Below are 17,181 nucleotides of genomic sequence, written 5' to 3' on the forward strand. Positions count from 1 at the left end.
GGTGTTTTTCTTACTCACCAGAGTCAGAGCTTACTTGTTTCTCAACATCTTTACAAAGTCATGGTCTACTTGTACATTGTCGCAGTTCACAAGACAAACAGTATAGTATCATGACAAGAGATAGCAAGTACAAAAATTCATATAGCGAGGGATGACATCATGGAATAAATATTCTGCCACTTTTGTTTATAATACAAGACAAGCAAAGTGACAAAGAGGGTGAGAATTCAATGCTGCTTCTACTACTTCTACAATACACAGAGCCCCCCTGAAAAATAAATAGATAGTCCATTAGAGAGAGTGATAATTGACTGACGGTGCTGAGTGTTCAGTGTGTGCGTGGATGCTCGTACGCTACCTGGTCCAGGATGTAGTTGCGTCTCTTGCGTGCGGCGATTTCAATCAACCGGTTGAGACACTGTGTGGCCTGTTGGATCAGAACGTCCCAGCGACCCGCGTAGTTCCTCTGGCGCCGCAGGCCCATCATCTGTGGCATACACGCCAACGTTAGTAAAAAAATTACAAGGCTACTCTGTAAAAAAAAATTACAAAAATTTAAATAAACGGATCACTCAGTAAATTGAAAAATCTAATTTGTTACATTTGAGCAAATGTGTAAATAAATTAAATCATGGGAGGTGAGGTTCACCACTTTGTCAATGACTGCATGAGCAAACAGTTTAAGAACTTTTCTCAAAATACAAATGCAAAGAATTTAGGAATTTCATCATCTATGGCAGTCATTTATAGAGCCAAGGCACATATTTTACAATTGAAAAATCTCACAGCACACCAACAAATTAAAATTAATTACTGCATGTACTTCCCGCCATCGCATTTATTTGTTCTGTCAATATGCCTCACTGGCATAAATAGATGAATAAAGATTTATTATTTATTGTAAATAAAAAAAATTTTGAGCAATTAAGTAGAATTTGATAATTTCCCACAGCACACCTGAAAAGCGCTCACGGCACACTAATGTGCCACGTCACACTAATGTGCCACGTCACACTGATTGGGAATCACTGATCTACGATAATATCTAGGGCTGCTGCAACTAAAGATTTTAATAATCGATTAATCGGTCTATTTTTTATTTTTTTTAATTAATCGGAAAACAAACTAATTCCCATCCCTCTCCCAGTCTCAACTGCCACATGAAGATTTTCAGGCATGCCCGTAACCTCACCACCATCTCCTCTAGTAATCTAGTAACACAACAATCACATTCTTGACCTCTTATACGTTTCCATTTACAGTGGGTACGGAAAGTATTCAGACCCCCTTAAATTTTTCACTTGTTATATTGCAGCCGTTTGCTAAAATGTTTCCAAACATTTGTGTGAACGCCTTTAGGGATGGTACGGGTGGGGAGAAAAAAGGTGTCAATTATTCTCTGTATTTACGCTATTCGCGGCAGAGCGTGGTCCCTACTGTCCCTTTACAGTCTTTGACAACTGATTTTGACTTGTAGGATCTCTTCATGACTTACTTATTACTCAAGACCCTCTTTTTTTCAGACATTTTATGTTTGGTAAAATAGAACCGTGGTAACAGTCTTGGAAACAAATATTTTTCCTTACTCATGTTAAATTTTCCATACTTTTCATCCTAATGTAGGAATCCAAACGTGTTGCTGTTTTGGGCTTGGCGCATTCCATCTACCTTCATCTTATCCATGATTGCATTGGTGCCCAGGATGTTGAACTTCTTCTCAGGGTTGGTCTCTGCGTGCTTGATAGCCCAGGTGGTCTTTCCACAGGCGGGCAGGCCCACCATCATCAGAATCTGAAAGCAACCAGACCGAAAATAGAAGCCACCACCGGAACAGACACATCACCCCAATTAATCACCAGTTGCCGTTGTCCTTTTGAATAAAGTAAATCCCTGAATAGTTACAGTTCACTATTCATTTAACAAGACATGAATTCAGCTATTTCCATGTTTTTTTCCCCTCATGGACCCTATCGCCTATTTGCAGTGTTACAAGATGATGCCAAAGGATGCCATTAGGAAAGGAGTAGTACAGGAAGTATGTTGAACTGAAAGATCAAGTGAGAGATGAGCTTTGTATGTCAGGGAGGAGTTCAGTTTAGCCTGGGGTGTTAGTGGACATTACGGTATCTTTGCAACATGTGACTGTATATGGGTCATTTTCATAATTAGATGAAAAATGGTAAAGACATGGCCCACTGAATTTCCTTTTGAAAATAAATCTTACTGATGAGTATTTGAATCATTCAAACATGCAAACACCAAAGGCATGAAAAAGGTGCACAAAAAAAAAAAAAAAAAAAAAAACATTATGGGGGGGATTCGCCAATAGTGAGGTAAGTTTGGATAACATTTTCCCATAATTGTGTACTGTACTGTTTTTTTAGGCCATGGAAAAAAATTAAAGAATTTCGCACTGTACTGGTGTTTTTAGGCCACGAAAAAAGTGATACAATTTAACGGACAATCTGATTGGACAGACAACCCCTCCGCCGTATTAGTCCGTAAAATTGAGGTTCCACTGTACTCGATATTTAAATTCCCAATTTTTCTTTTTTCCTCCCAATTTTTTCTTCATTTTATTTTTTCATTTTTTGAGGGGAACCAACCATGAAAACGCTGACACACGAGGACAAAATTGTTGGTGCCCCTCTGTTAATAACAGAAAACCCCATAGTGGTCACAGAAATAACTTGAACGTGCCGAAAGTAATAGTAAATAAATGAATGAAAATTAACCAGTGAAAATCAAACGTTATTTTGAATAGTGGTTCAACAGAGTTGTAATAATAATAATAACAGAAAATATGAAACAGACCTGGACAAAAATGTTACCTTCAATCAAACAATTTTTGTAACTTTCTATGAGACTTCTGCACCTCTCAGCAGGTATTTTGACCCACTCATCATGAGCAAACTGCTCCAGTTGTCTCAGGTTTGAAGGGTGCTTTCTCCAGAAGGCATGTTCGAGCGTACATAGGTCACTTCAGTATAGTCCAATGTTTTGCCCTGAGCCATTCTTGGATGTTTTTAGCTCTGTGTTTTGGATAATTATCCTATTGCAAGACCCATGACCTGCGACCGAGACCAAGCTTTCTGATACTGGACAGCACATTTCTCTCTAGCCCTCCGATGCATGAATTATGAAAGCCTTGGTCGAGTTTTTTTTTTTTAGTGTTTTTATTCTCCTCATGACACGGAAAAAAATGTTACAACTTTTTTTCCCAAAATTTATGATTTTTCCATAATGTTACAGACATATCCCATATCCAGTGGACTAAATGCGCCAGAGCACTCAACATAAAACATTGTGAACTTACTGTAAAAATGAATTAACGTTCTATTGTAAATATAGAAACCCTTGTTTCTTTTTATGCTTTGAAAAAAACATTTCAACAATTTTTGGGAAATTTAAACACTTAATAGGTGCAATGTTTAGGCCTGAATAAGAAAACCAATGCAACTCATAACCGTGAATCTTACACCTAAATGTGTCAAACCATCCCCAACAGGAAAAACATTGTGAGACTGCACAGTTCTATAATGATGCCGCCTTTATACAAAGCCTTTATATTAGCAGGTTGGAAGAAAACAAGTACTATTTTACTCTCTGCATCTTTGAACACTTCTATGTTCACCACACCGAGGCTGTATGAAAGTTCGAAAAGCATCCAGGGCACAGTGGCACACACCATCGCATGCAGATGTATTTGGTTTCTGTGTGCATGCAGCATCATGGCATCTGTTTGCATTTTTCACCTTGGTGAGTTGGGGCCAATGATATCCTGTGCCAAACCTGACCTCACGGGCTACTTTGGTGACTGCTCTCCGCTTCACGGGTTGTGGGGTCCTACTGGGTCTTCCTCTTTTGCTTTGCTGGAGGGTGCCACTATTCAGTGCACGAGCCACAGAAGCTTTGAAGAAGAGGAGTCTCATCTTTTCCAAATCAGACAACAGGTCGAGGCGGCAGGCATTTACAATGGTCACATCCCAAAAATGAAAAAACACTGATGTACCACATCTTGTTTCGACGTCTGTGGGGGTACATTGCCAGACATTGGTCAGCAAGGTCAACCCCACCCATTTGTTGATTGTAAAGGGCCACGGAGAAGGGAGAAGGCACCATCATCATCGTTTTTCCTTCTTGACCCATCTGTTGGCAACATCTTCAGGGGACTGGCCAGCACAGGACGAGACCATGTGGATGACTGAACTGTCGACCCAACGTGTGACAGTGATGTCTGCATTATTGCTGACAACACAGCAAGCTCCTCTGCCCATTTCTTACAGTTGTTTTTCACTCTTGAGTTTCTGATTTGCTCCCTTCAGCCTGTTTGTTCTGCATGTACCTGTGCCATAGATGCCTTGGTCTTTATTGGCCTCGATGAGTGGAATGCTGCAGAAGTAGTTATCAAAAAACACCTTGTGATTTTTGTGGTTTATGTCATCACAAAGACTCATCACCACATCTCCAGCCATTCCCAATCCACTGATGCGACCACTACTTGCAGAGCCTTGGTACACTTCGAATAAATTCATATAGCCTGTAGTTCCTGCCCTCACCCACACTTTCAGTCCCCAGGGTTTGGGCTTTTTTGGTATGTATTGTTTGATGGTCCTTTGAAAGGAATGATCTGCTCATTAATTGACTGAAATTCTTCAGGGTCTGCTGCTGCCTTGAATGTCTCCTGAAGTGCACTTAGCAATGGTCTTATTTTGAAGAGACTATCCATGTTCGCTGGCTGGTAAGTCAAGTTATCCACAAAGTGCAGGTATTTCAGGATTTGCTCATATCTGTTTACAGACATGGCATTTGCAATTATTCCAAGACGAAGGCCATCTTCACTAAACCAGTACATTTGTGCCCTAGGATACCGAATGTACCCCATGATCAGATCCCTTAAAAAAAATAATCTGCATTTCTCCTCCTGTCAATGCCAGATTTTCTTTCCCTTTCTGGAGAGCATACAAGTTGGTGGTGTGCACTATATCATCAATGAGATCTGCTGAAAACGGCTGTCTGAAGAAATCGTCCCTCCACATTCAGTTTCCACTCTCCTAGAAAAGGAGGCAAGTCTCCAAAGTCATTGTCTTGGACTTTCGAGATATTTTTATGGGCTTGAGTATGGTCAGGTGCCCTGTGCCCATCTTTCACTGCTCCCTTATCATGCTGACCATCCTCTGCATCCTGCCCCTCATCATCCTCACTTTCTGCATCCTGACTGTCTCTATCTCCATCATCCTCAGCTCCTATGTCTCTGTTGTACTCTGGCAGCCACTCATCATCACTGTTGTCACTACACTCATCATCACCGGAGCTGGACGGAATTTCCTGGACTATTCTGTAGGCTGCTTTATTCTTTGTTGCGTTTGAAGTCTACAAAATAAGAAAATAATTATTATAGTAATTCAAACTAAAGCTAATCTGCACAAACAAAATGTATATTTTAAATGAATAGCTCATATATATAACAATTATACACTGACTTATAACCAAAAGAGGCACAAGAAACAGTGAAGCAATTATATGACTTGTATGATGTCCACTTAATTGGAGACATGGTTAATCGTCATTTTCTACATATTGGACATAAGAATTTCATATTCCAAACAGATAGCCTTCCCTATATGTTCCTATAAATCTTTTTTTAACCACTGGGCTCTTCCAGTATAGAAGGATTGACAGGATATGCCAGCAGTGGTCGGCAGGGGTGTCTGTTTATCGGCCATCTTGGATTCTGAGGAAATTTACTTGCAGTTACACTGACTGACTGCTGAATTGACCTCAAAGGACTATGACAGCAGAGAGCACTCTCGTGGCTGATATGCAGTTCCAACATAGAAACCAACGCATTAAACAGAGTTAATTTTTAGTAGCTGTCCACTGTAGTGACCACTACGCAACTTGATCGTCTTGAGATTTCTTTGTATCCTGCACTGATTCAAGACACCCTGTACCAGAGGCAGCAACGCAGCCCCAGAACTTAACAGAGCCTCTGTCATGTTTTACTTTACAGATAGTGGTTTGCCTCATTTTTGCGTCTGTGAAAATACAGTAGAGCTGATGTGCCTTGCCAAAAGGTTGCAGGTTTGTCTCGTCTGTCCATAGAACATTCTCACAGAAGCTTTATTTTCAACAGTGGTGTCCTCCTTGGTCATCTCCCATAAAGTCCACTTTGGCTCAAACAAAAGACGGATGGTGTGACCTGACACTTATGTACCTTGACCTTGGAGTTCACCTTTAATTTGTTGTCAGTCTCTTCAATTTGTCATCAATTTTCCTCCTGCGGCCATTTCCAGGGACGTTCGCTCTCGTCCAGTGGATCTCAAATTTCTGAATATGTGCAACTGTAGTCACAGGAACTTCAAGCTGCTTGGAGATGGTCTTATAGCCTTTACGTTTAACGTGCTTGTCTATAATTTTCTAATCTCCTGAGACAACTCTCTCCTTTACTTCCTCTGGTTCAAGTAGTGTGGTATACACCATGTCACCAAACAGCACAGTGATTACACATCACCCTTTAAATAGGCCGACTGACTGATTACAAATTTGAAGACACAGGTGATGCCAATTAGGACACCTTGTTTGAACATGCCCCCATGGTCAAATTATTTTCCATCTTCTTTAATTTATTACTTATGCTGCCAGATACAAGTTATTTCTGTGACCACTGTGGGTCTTTCAATAACAGTACAATGGGCTACACCGTATATACTTTATTGTACACTGGTCTTGCCATTCTTGACCTATTGTGAAGAGGTTTCGGGTAACAATCAAAAGTTCTCTACATCCACTTCAAATTACAAAAACGTGCAGTTAGAACCATATACAAGGTTGGATATTTTGATCACACACATACATTTTTGCAATTCAGAATATTAAAACCTTTTGATTTAGTAATTTTAACCAGGAAAGGTTTGTATCTATGTGGGGTTAAATTGTGGAACGGGTTGGGAATAAAGCTGAAGCAATGTCCAGATATTCATCGATTCAAATCAGGGAGAAAAATTTTTACTCTTTGTATGTGTATATAACCATTTTGTTTGTATATACAATTGGTAATATATATAATAATACTACATATATAAAATATAGTGTGTAATAGTAATAGGGCTGCAAAGAGTACTCAAATGTTTCGAGTATTTCGAGCATTTTACAGCAGTATTTTTCTTCCTCTGGGATCCGCTTATTTAAACAACAAAAGAAGAAGATGGCGACAACGTCAGAGAAGACAAAAGTAAATTTTGTACTGGTTGTATTTAGGCTATAAAAAAAATGCTTCAATGGACAATCGGCTGGAAATCTATACTATACTATTGTTTAGTTTCCACGTGTGTGTGTGTTCGCGTGTGCTATTGTTACAAATTATTGACAGATGTTAAGTGTTGAAAATAGCTTGCTCTTTTTGACAATCCAATGCTACTGGACCAACAAACAGTTTTTAGGCTCCCTGAAAAGTGATGGTTTTGGAGATAAAAAAGAGAAAAAAAGAAAAATGTATTTTGGTAGTGAAAGCTCACGTGATAACATGACATTTTTGATTGGCCAGTACAACTGCAATGCTGCGACACCGCTCACTGGCCAGTCAAATTTTTAACTGCAGCTAAACTAGTGGCTGATGGGTCAGCCACTTATGGAAACTAGTTGTCAAACCCCGCACAACACGACAGTTCAGTCGGGTTCGGCAGCGTCACTCGGGGTACAGCAGGCTTTAAAAGTATCAAGATTATCCGTAAATCAACATCAGAAAATTGTACATGGCAGAATGCACATAAAAACTAAAGTTAGTTGATGGTTGTTTTTAACAATTGCTTTACGGTTTTCTCAGTGCTTAGTGAAAACACTTCACTGGACCACAAGGAGTGAATGAGGACAATTTACCAAATAAAAAAAATAGGAGTCGTAAATGTTATATATATATGAAAGAAATAATGGTTATTTTGATTGATAGTGTAATTACAATAATAAACAATATTATTCATTGATTTCAAAACTTTGCATTTATTCAACTACCAAAACTCAACTTTAAATATAACCCAAAAGAACAACCAGAAAATAATTAGTAACAAGTAAAATAGTATATTAGAATAATACATTATAAAAAATAAATACAGTCATGGTTAAAAACATGTCAATGTTTGTGTGTAGTAAGTTTGGATAAAAAGTGAAGCTTTCAAACATTTTCAAGGATTTTTAAAAATATTTATTTACAACAACTTTGTACTGCACTGGGCGTATTAGGCCCCCCACCAAAAAACAACAACTATAAAACTATGTTGTACTGTAGAGCAATATCGGTGCATACGGCCTAAAAAAAAAAAATTTAAAAAGTGCTTCTATGCAACAGACAATCTGCTTTATCGGGGGGGGGGGGGCAAGGGTAGGAGAATAACGTGTCACACGCTCGCTGCAAACAACATAGGGTGGGGTGCGTTCAGTGTGTTTTTAACAAGGCAGGAACCTGCACACACAACCCGCCGCACGGCACAATTCTTTTTGTCAACGTTTTTATGAGAAACAAAAATAGTAGACTTTACACCGATCTGATCGGTTTGATTGGTATCGGCCGCTAATTAGCATTTTATGTTGATCGGCCAATCGGCTGTCATGTCATAATTCGTCGATCCAATCAATGACGTCATCGATCGACTCTGCAAAAGACATTTACTCCGCGTCGCCGTCACGTATGAATCCCAAAGCCAATTTATTTTTAGTCTTGTGGCGTAGTACTGTAACTATCTGACGGCCAATAAAGTTTTTTTTCCCCAATCTTGTCAGTGAAAAAACATGTCGTGTGGGACTATTTTACGGTGTCTCAGACAAACAACACGCAAGTTATTTGCAGTCTGTGCACAACGGAAGTACGTCGTGGGGAACGTCATCTAAATGCTTCAACTCAACAAATTTGATCGGGCACCTGAAGAATGCACACAAGGAGGAGCATGCCGCGTTCAACCAACGCAGCGCGGGGAAAGAAAAAAAGGAAAAGCCAAACGGACAAACTCTGGACTACACCTGTCCATATCGCCGGCAGTGAGAAAGTTAAGAGTAAGCATGTCATTAACAGTATTTATTAAAGTAATTGAATTGCAATAAAGTAATTTCATTACAGTAAGTTAGCACCCATTATTTCTGTCATGTTGTAATGTTGATTTGACCTAAATTTATGTCAGTGGCCAATCCTTGAATGCCCCCTATAGGTCATTGATGTTTTAAAGTCTGTTTTAAATATGTTTTTAAGTCTAAAACGCTTGAGAATAATTTTGAAGATATGTACTCAGTATACAGTACAAAAGTATATACAATAAATGAACAAGTCATGTAAATGGACATTGCTCCATCTTGTGATCGGATCGGTGATCAGTTATCATTTTTTTAAAACTGCTGATCAAAAATCCTGATCGTGTAAAGCCTACAAAAGAGAAATCCAAATTGAATTTTGATTAATCACACATTCCTACAACTGTATCAGTGGGGATAGTTCAAAATTATGCAACTTCGATAAATTAAGATATGATTAATTAGCTGTGCAGTCCCGATTAATTATATCTCCTGTGGCTGCTCCTCCTCTTCTGATGATTCGAGAGGAGCTGTATAATTTGATGGAGCTTTCTCGACAGGCTCGAGGAACATGATAATAGGCAGCTGCTGTCTCTGCTGCTTCATGGTGAAAGAAAGGCCTCTATACGTTTCCATGGTAGTGTCGACGGCCTTGGAGAATTTCATGGAGCGATTCCTATCAGGATCCCAAGCTTCAGCCTTCTCTTGCAGTTCCCTTGAAAGCCTCATGAGTTCGGACAGATGTTTCAAAGACAGGCCCTCTTCCTCCTCAGGGTCTGGATCTGATGAATCATCTTCCTCCTCGCTAACCCACTTGGTCAAATCTGCTAAATCCTCGTCCGTAAAGGGATTAGAGTGACCATCGATGAGGGTGATGACTTCGTATTTAGTGATGTCCCCGAAACCTACCCCACCAAGCAGTTTCGCTAATGTCACTGAGTTATCAATGGCCAAGTTCTGTACTTCTTCAGGAGCAAAGCCCTTGTAATCCTTTACACACTCTGGCCACAATTTCTCCCAGCATGCATTAATTGTTTCTTTTTTCATATCCTTCAGAGACTGGCCAATGATGGTAAGACACGTGGCGATAGAGAATTTACGCCAACAGGCCTTCAGTGTAAATTCTTTGTCTGTAACCATTGCTGTCACAAGGTGATGGAGAGTGTTGCATGTGTAGAGAGCCTTGAAGGCACAGATCACGCCCTGACCCATAGGCTGGAGGAGGGAGAATGTGTTGGCTGGGAAGAACTCAATCCGGACTCCCTCGTAATACAAATTCACAGGGTGGCCGCCAGCATTGTCCATGATTAACAATACCTTGAACTCCATGCACAAATTACTGAGGTATTCCTTGACTTGAGGGATGAAACTCTGAAGGAACCAGTTTGAAGTCAGGGCTTTGCTGATCCAGGCCTTGGGGTTGTGCATCCAATGGACAGGCAGCACATTCTTATTAATATTATTCTTGAGGGCCTTTGGATTTGCAGACCTGTAGATGAGGCCTGGTTTGAGCATGAAGCCAGCAGCATTACCACACATAATAAGGGTCAGTCTGTCCTTGTACGTCTTGAATCCTGGGGCTTTGGCTTCATCCTTCATGAGATATGTTCGTGAAGGGAGTCTCTTCCAAAACAAGACCGTCTCGTCCATATTAAACACTTGTTCTGGGTAGTAGCCATTTTCCTTAATTAACTTAGTGAAGGTCTTGGGATACTTCTTGGCCACATCTGTATCGGCAGAGGCTGCTAAAGAAAGGCTCCTTAGCTTGAACCGCTGCTGAAAGCGGAACAACCAACTCGGGCTTGCATGAAAACCTCCACGCGGCGGTGCCAATGGTCCTGCTTCTTCATCTTCGTTGGGGTGGCTGAGGCCTTCCTTCGAGAACTGCTGGTACAGTTTCTTTGCCTTCTCACGGATGATATTGCTGTCCAAAGTTATGTTGTTCTTCCTGCAGTCCATAATCCACACAGCCAAGGCAGACTCCATCCTTACGATGTGCTTATTTCGCACTATCATAACCATCTTGGCATTACCGCAAATCATAGCATCCACAGTCTTCCTTATCGGCGCTTCATTCTTCTTTATGTACCGTACGGTACTCTCGTTAATGCCATAATGACGGGATACTGCGGCAAAACTTTTTCCTTCTTTGAGCATGTCCAGGAGGTTTACCTTCTCCTGGAGTGTCATAACCCTCTTCTGGCGCTTAGGCTGTTTGCCAGGAACCTTAGGACCAGGGCCTTTGGGCGGCATCTTAGGGCATTAAACAAAGAGCACAAAAATACGCAGAGATTCGCAGTAAATTACCTCATTAAGTGTTGTTACCTTTTAACCAAGAAAGTGGTACCTTGACTTACGAGTTTCATTTGTTCCATGACCAAGCTCTTTATTCAATTCACTCTTATATAAAATCAATTTACCACATTGAAATTTAACTTAAGTACTGTACTATTTAGGCTTTACATGATCATAATTTTTGGGGCCAATCACTGATTAGAGACTTTTAAAAAAACGATAACTGATCCTTTTGTGTGTGTGTGTGTGTGTGTGTGTAGGGTTGTCCCTAGCCAATCTTTGAGATCGGAAATTGCTCCAATGTCAGCTAAAAAAGTATCGGATTGGACTGGATTTAAAATCTCAGATTTTACCACTCTTATACATGCAATCTACTCCATGCTCCGCTCCTGCACTTTTACCCAGCAGTGTCTAGACGGCATGCAGATCCCACGTGATCACAACAACTGCTTGCTAACGTGCTAACATTATAGCAAGGAATAAGAGGGAACTTTGCTTGACACTCCAGTTGAAGTTCACTGTAAAACTAAACTCACATAAGAGAACTACACCTATTGAAGGTTCAAATACATCACAGCCTTCGTTTTTGTTTAAAAAAAAATCGCTAGCTCAAAGCTAACACACAATGAATGCAAAACACCATTTGACGAGCTAACGAAAATTAGTATTGAACTCGATGCACATATCTAGCAAAATGAATATTGCTACACAACCGCTGCATAACCACATACAAACAGGCTATATAACAATATTCTCTGGCATATAGTCTTCAAACTATGTGGAAAACGAGTGACAACATTTGATTGTGACTTCTACTCTCTTTGTAACTGCAACTATGTCATTGCATGTATCACACTGCCCCTCAAAGACCTAGACGTGCACAGCAGGAACAGCAATTGTCAATCAAATTAAACACTAGTTTCATCAAGAAGTTCAAAAGTGTATTGCCGCACATGGAGAAAGCAAATTATGTTCCCACCATATACTGACAGTAAAAAAAGAAAACTTAATTGAACTTTGTTATTTTGCACTTTAAAAGTATAATTTGGACTTATTTATTGAGATAAATTTTCATGGTTTTCTAATTTATTTTTATTTAAACTATTCAAATGCAGAATATGTCTATATGGACCTTGCTTTGTGCACTGGTCCACAGCCATGTTGGAACCAGAAGGGGTAATCCCCAAACTGTTTGACTCTCCAAAATCTCTTATGGTAAAGCCTTCTTTCAGTTCTTTTCACTGGGGCTCAGGGGCTAACATTTTGGACATTTCCAACTTTGTGGTAACAGTTAGGAGATGGCCCCTTCATGTTCCAACATGAGTGTGCATCAGTGCACAAATGAAGGTTCGTAAAAACATCAGACATGCAAACATCAAAGGCATGAAAAGGTGACCCAAAAAGCAAAAACATCAGACATGCAAACATCAAAGGCATGAAAAGGTGACCCAAAAAGCAAAAACAAACAAAAAAACATCCTAGGGGGTATCTGGGGAGATCCCCCGGGCCATCACAGAGAATCTTTTTGATTTTACATAAATTAAGCAATCTGGAAGACTCTGAAGAGTACAATAAGGCAAAATAAATTTTGTTTACGCAGAAAAACATTTATTTACACCACTCAAGTACATGATGATGTACAAATTTAAGATTAAAATTAAATTTGCCTCATTTATTTGCTTTTTTTGTTTGGCCTCCAACTTGAGGCAGGCCCAGCTCCACCTGCACCTAATGCCTGCTTCAAGCTGTGCCGCACGAATAGCATCCTCCTCTTTAACCACTCTCATTCTGGAAAAGAATTGACTAAAATCATTGTCTGTTTCACTTCATTATTCACTATTACCAACTTGAAAAGGCTAATCCCAAATGCATCCTCCAGGAAAATATTAAGTACAGTATTTCTCCGTTTTTATTGGCCATTTCTGAATGTGAAGTTAGTTCATTCTGTGTTGTGACATAATTCCTAACATCGCTACGTCGCTTAATAAATTTAACATTAACATCCGTAAACTACTTAGATAATTGTAGGCGCGTTTCCTAATTAATACAAGCTGTACTAGCGGATCAGCTCTTGCCGCCGATGTTACGTGTGCTTCGCGGTTCCGGACCACAACGAGGAACACGACCCGCAGCACCTCAATGCGAAAATACAAAAGAACAGTACAACAAATACGACACTGGCTGATTTGATGAGTAAAAATGTTGCTTAAACGTAAGAGTAGCAATAGAGGATGTCTGCTCCAGAGGTGGGTAGAGTAGCCAAACATTGTACTCAAGTAAAAAGTAGTCCAAAGAATTACTTAAGCGTAAAAAGTACACAGTGAAATAATTACTCAAGTACTGAGTAAATAGTGAGTAACTTCTGATTTTTTTTTTTAAGTCGAAGTCGTCGTCATGCGCACGAACTTGTTGATAAATAAGCAGTAATTGATAAATAAAAGTAGCGAGCGACATTTAGATCATTGTAACGGAGTAAAAGTACCGTTACTTCTTAGCAGAAGAGGCGGAAGTGTTTTTTCCGGTCTCGTCAACTCCTGTGACAGGCGGAACCTCAGGCCAATGTGCTCCCGTATTAGTCCGCCGTGGAGTAATAATTACATGTGTGTAGATGGTGGATATGAGGAATGGATCTAGCTGCCAGCGTTCAAGGGGTACGTAACAAGCCTATGACGACAGCGACACCCCTCCCCCCCCCCGGGAAATACTCAGCAGATCTATACGCAATACTATTCACGTAAATGGCCTATTTAGAGTTCAAAACGCCAAATTGAGCTGAAAGGCGACTGATTTGCATGTATGTTCTTAAGCAGAGGCATATCTGGAGCTGCTCGCTCGTAGCTTATATTAAAGCTCGCAACGCAAACTAAAAAAACTAAAAATTAATCCAAGCGACAGCTTGTAACTCGAAAAACTTAAGTTGGAGCACTGCTAAATCAAGGTACCACTGTAAAGTATCATCATTGATAGTTTGAAATGTAGCTGACACTAAAGAATGTGTAAATCATAAACAAAGTATAATATATATACACACACAATATTAATTAGTTAATTCATATTAATGCTGGAGATTAGCATGAAAATTAAGATCTGAAGAACATTCAGTTAATTTAAGACAAAAATTTAGATTTTGAAAGTTTAGACTTAAAAGCCTCTGGAAACCCTAAAATAAAGGCCTCCCCTCCAAAAACACAGTACAGTACAGTACAGTAAAATGCCACTATATAAGGAAATAGGGAAGCTTAAGTTCACTTTTAAACCTTGGATTTAGGAGGAAAACATCTTATAGGCTTACTTACATACATTTTGATAATGTAATATTGTTTTATCAACCCTACTTTTTATGAATATAATAATATAATTGTAAATTATTATTTTTACTTTTTCTTTGATATAAATGTATGTACTTTTTATTATTTACTTAGGGATATAGATATTGGCGGTTCTATATTAGGGATATAGATATTGGCGGTTCGTTACTTGCGGATTTCACCTATTCGTTTTTCTGTGGAACCAGACCCAAGATGTTGGCTAAAACACCACCTAGTCACAGATGTGCTTTCTGTAATGCCTAACATGCCACAAGATGGCGCCGAAGCAAAGTGGAATGTAGTAGTGGTTAGTGTCAAGTATTTGAAGCGATCCTTCTCAACGGAGAAACAAGCTTTGTATGTCAGCGAGGAGCCAAGTTTAGTCTGGGTTGTTCTAAGTTACAGAAAGTATTCGCCGCATGCGTACTTCTGGTGCATTTTTTCAAAAATCAAATAATCTGGAAGCCATTTATTTGTTAGGTCATGTTGTAAGGTGTTTCGGGACCATATTTTGTGGTATACTTACAGATAAACATTTCTAGGGGAGGGCATCAATTATTTGGTGGTTTTTTTCTGGAATGTATGACATGGCTCAGTCTCTATCCCCAGCAAATGCGTTTAACTGGTATTTTATTAGTCGCAGATTGTCTTGTTGGGGTGGTTTAATATTTGCATGAATGTATTGAATGTGATCACAGTCAAATAGGACTCCCAACCAGTGTGCAATGACGTGACGCTGCTCCAACCGGTGTAATGGCAGTCTTGTCACAGCACACTCGGCACTCTTTTTGTTGAATTTGTGTGTATTTTCGCTTGGTAATGCCACTCCATTTTCGGCAAAACCTTCATAAAGTCGTCAGGGCCTTCTGAGTTGGATTACGCCGCAAAAGGACTATTACCGGAGGCGAATTAACGCTGCAGCGCCGGAACCATGCATTGTTTTTTATATGTATATAAAGTTGGACAACTATATACAATATATATCTTTTTTCTTGTTCATTTTAATGCCTGGTACCGTTAAATGCATTTTATATGAAAAATAAATAACCTTAATTGTATTATTAAATATGATTTTGGTTTTTAATCAGGAAAACCATAGAAAAATGCTAGAGGTAGATATCAGCTCTCAAATTACTCGAGCTATTTTCCTTGTCATCGGTGTATTTGCCCTAACAAATGTACCTTTAGTTGCACAAGGAATTAAAAATGAACAAGAAACTAAAGTACCAAGGCGTCTCATATTTTTTCCACGACTATATTAATTATTTATATTTATACGCATTTAATTTTACTCATAACTAGGGTTGGGCATCAAGAACCGACTGGAACCGGGACTAACGTTCCTGTTCTCCCGGAATTGTTCAAATGTAAAAATTTCAGTTCCCAATTTCGATCCCTAGTCCTCCGGCCGCGAAGAAGTGGCAAAAACCAATGAAGAACGCGCACGAAGACGTGCTTGTGCCCAACGGTGGCGGCAAACAGGTGTCTTAACTTTTGTTAAAATTAATGACCAATCGCCTCAGTGCAACACTTAAGAATAAGATTATATTGTGCAAATAAGGTTTTCACGATGTGTAGCGTCTGACGCGCTCCGAGCTTCAGCCTACACCGTGCGGAGCGTTAGAGAAGTCAACTCTCAGTCAATTCGGTGAGTGAAATAATAAAATACGTCTATGCCAACATTGAGACAGCAAACAAGGTAAACAGTTGCTTACTCTTTTGCATTGATGGGTTTAAGCATTTATTTTAGTCTTCAAACCAACGTACAAGCCGATGACAGAAAAATAAGCTTAAAATTGAGCTAAAACTTCACCGTAGCATTACATTACAATGAATTGGGACAAAATTCACAAACGTCTCACAGTATCACAAACACTAACCTTGTGCCTCTTGGGTGGGTAAGGAACTGAATCAATAATTAATATAATTTGGTTCCATGCATTAAAAAAAAAAACATCGGTGCCGTGTGAAGTTACTTTTCGTACCAAAATGCTGTGTTCCGGTGCGTACCCTTCAAATTAAAAGGCTACAAGCTGAAAACAGGAAGTCAAGTTAAAATTTGCACATATAAACCATTTGACGTGATAAAACAGTCCCAAATCCCGATTTTAACAATGCTATATTTAACTTTTAGCTGAAACAATTAATAAATAAAAAGTCAATTGGGCTAGTTCTACACACCTTTTAGTTCATACAGTTGGTACGGAAAGTATCCAGATTCCCATACATTTTTAATTTAAATTTCATTTTTCACTCTTTGTTATATTGCAGCCATTTGCTAAAATCATGAAAGTTATTTTTTTCCCTCATTAATGGACACACAGCACCCCATATTGACTCCAATTTTTGCGGATTTATTAAAAAAGAAAAACTGAAATATCAGCCATAAGTATACAGACTCTGAGGTCCGGAGCAATCTGGAGAAGGTACTTGGCCGCATTCATCTTTCCTTGCAGCTGGAAAAACACCCCCACCATGCTTCACTGTTGGGACTGGATTGGACAGGTGATGAGCAGTGCCT

General features: G+C 39.4%; 1 protein-coding gene across 4 annotated transcripts in view; it reads right to left on the reverse strand.

Moving 5' to 3' along the window:
• Nucleotides 1-17,181, reverse strand: part of hnrnpul1 (heterogeneous nuclear ribonucleoprotein U-like 1) — a 65,485-nt gene that overhangs the window by 10,451 nt on the left and 37,853 nt on the right. For all 4 annotated transcript variants that reach the window (XM_061781366.1, XM_061781367.1, XM_061781364.1 and 1 more), the window contains 2 exons: nt 1,669-1,791; nt 359-487 (listed from right to left, as the gene is read on the reverse strand). In XM_061781366.1, coding sequence (XP_061637350.1) covers nt 359-487; nt 1,669-1,791 — 252 coding nt within the window. The remainder of the gene's footprint in view (nt 1-358; nt 488-1,668; nt 1,792-17,181) is intronic.

This window comes from Phyllopteryx taeniolatus, chromosome 8 (assembly GCF_024500385.1).
Source record: "Phyllopteryx taeniolatus isolate TA_2022b chromosome 8, UOR_Ptae_1.2, whole genome shotgun sequence".
NCBI classification, from domain to species: domain Eukaryota; kingdom Metazoa; phylum Chordata; class Actinopteri; order Syngnathiformes; family Syngnathidae; genus Phyllopteryx; species Phyllopteryx taeniolatus.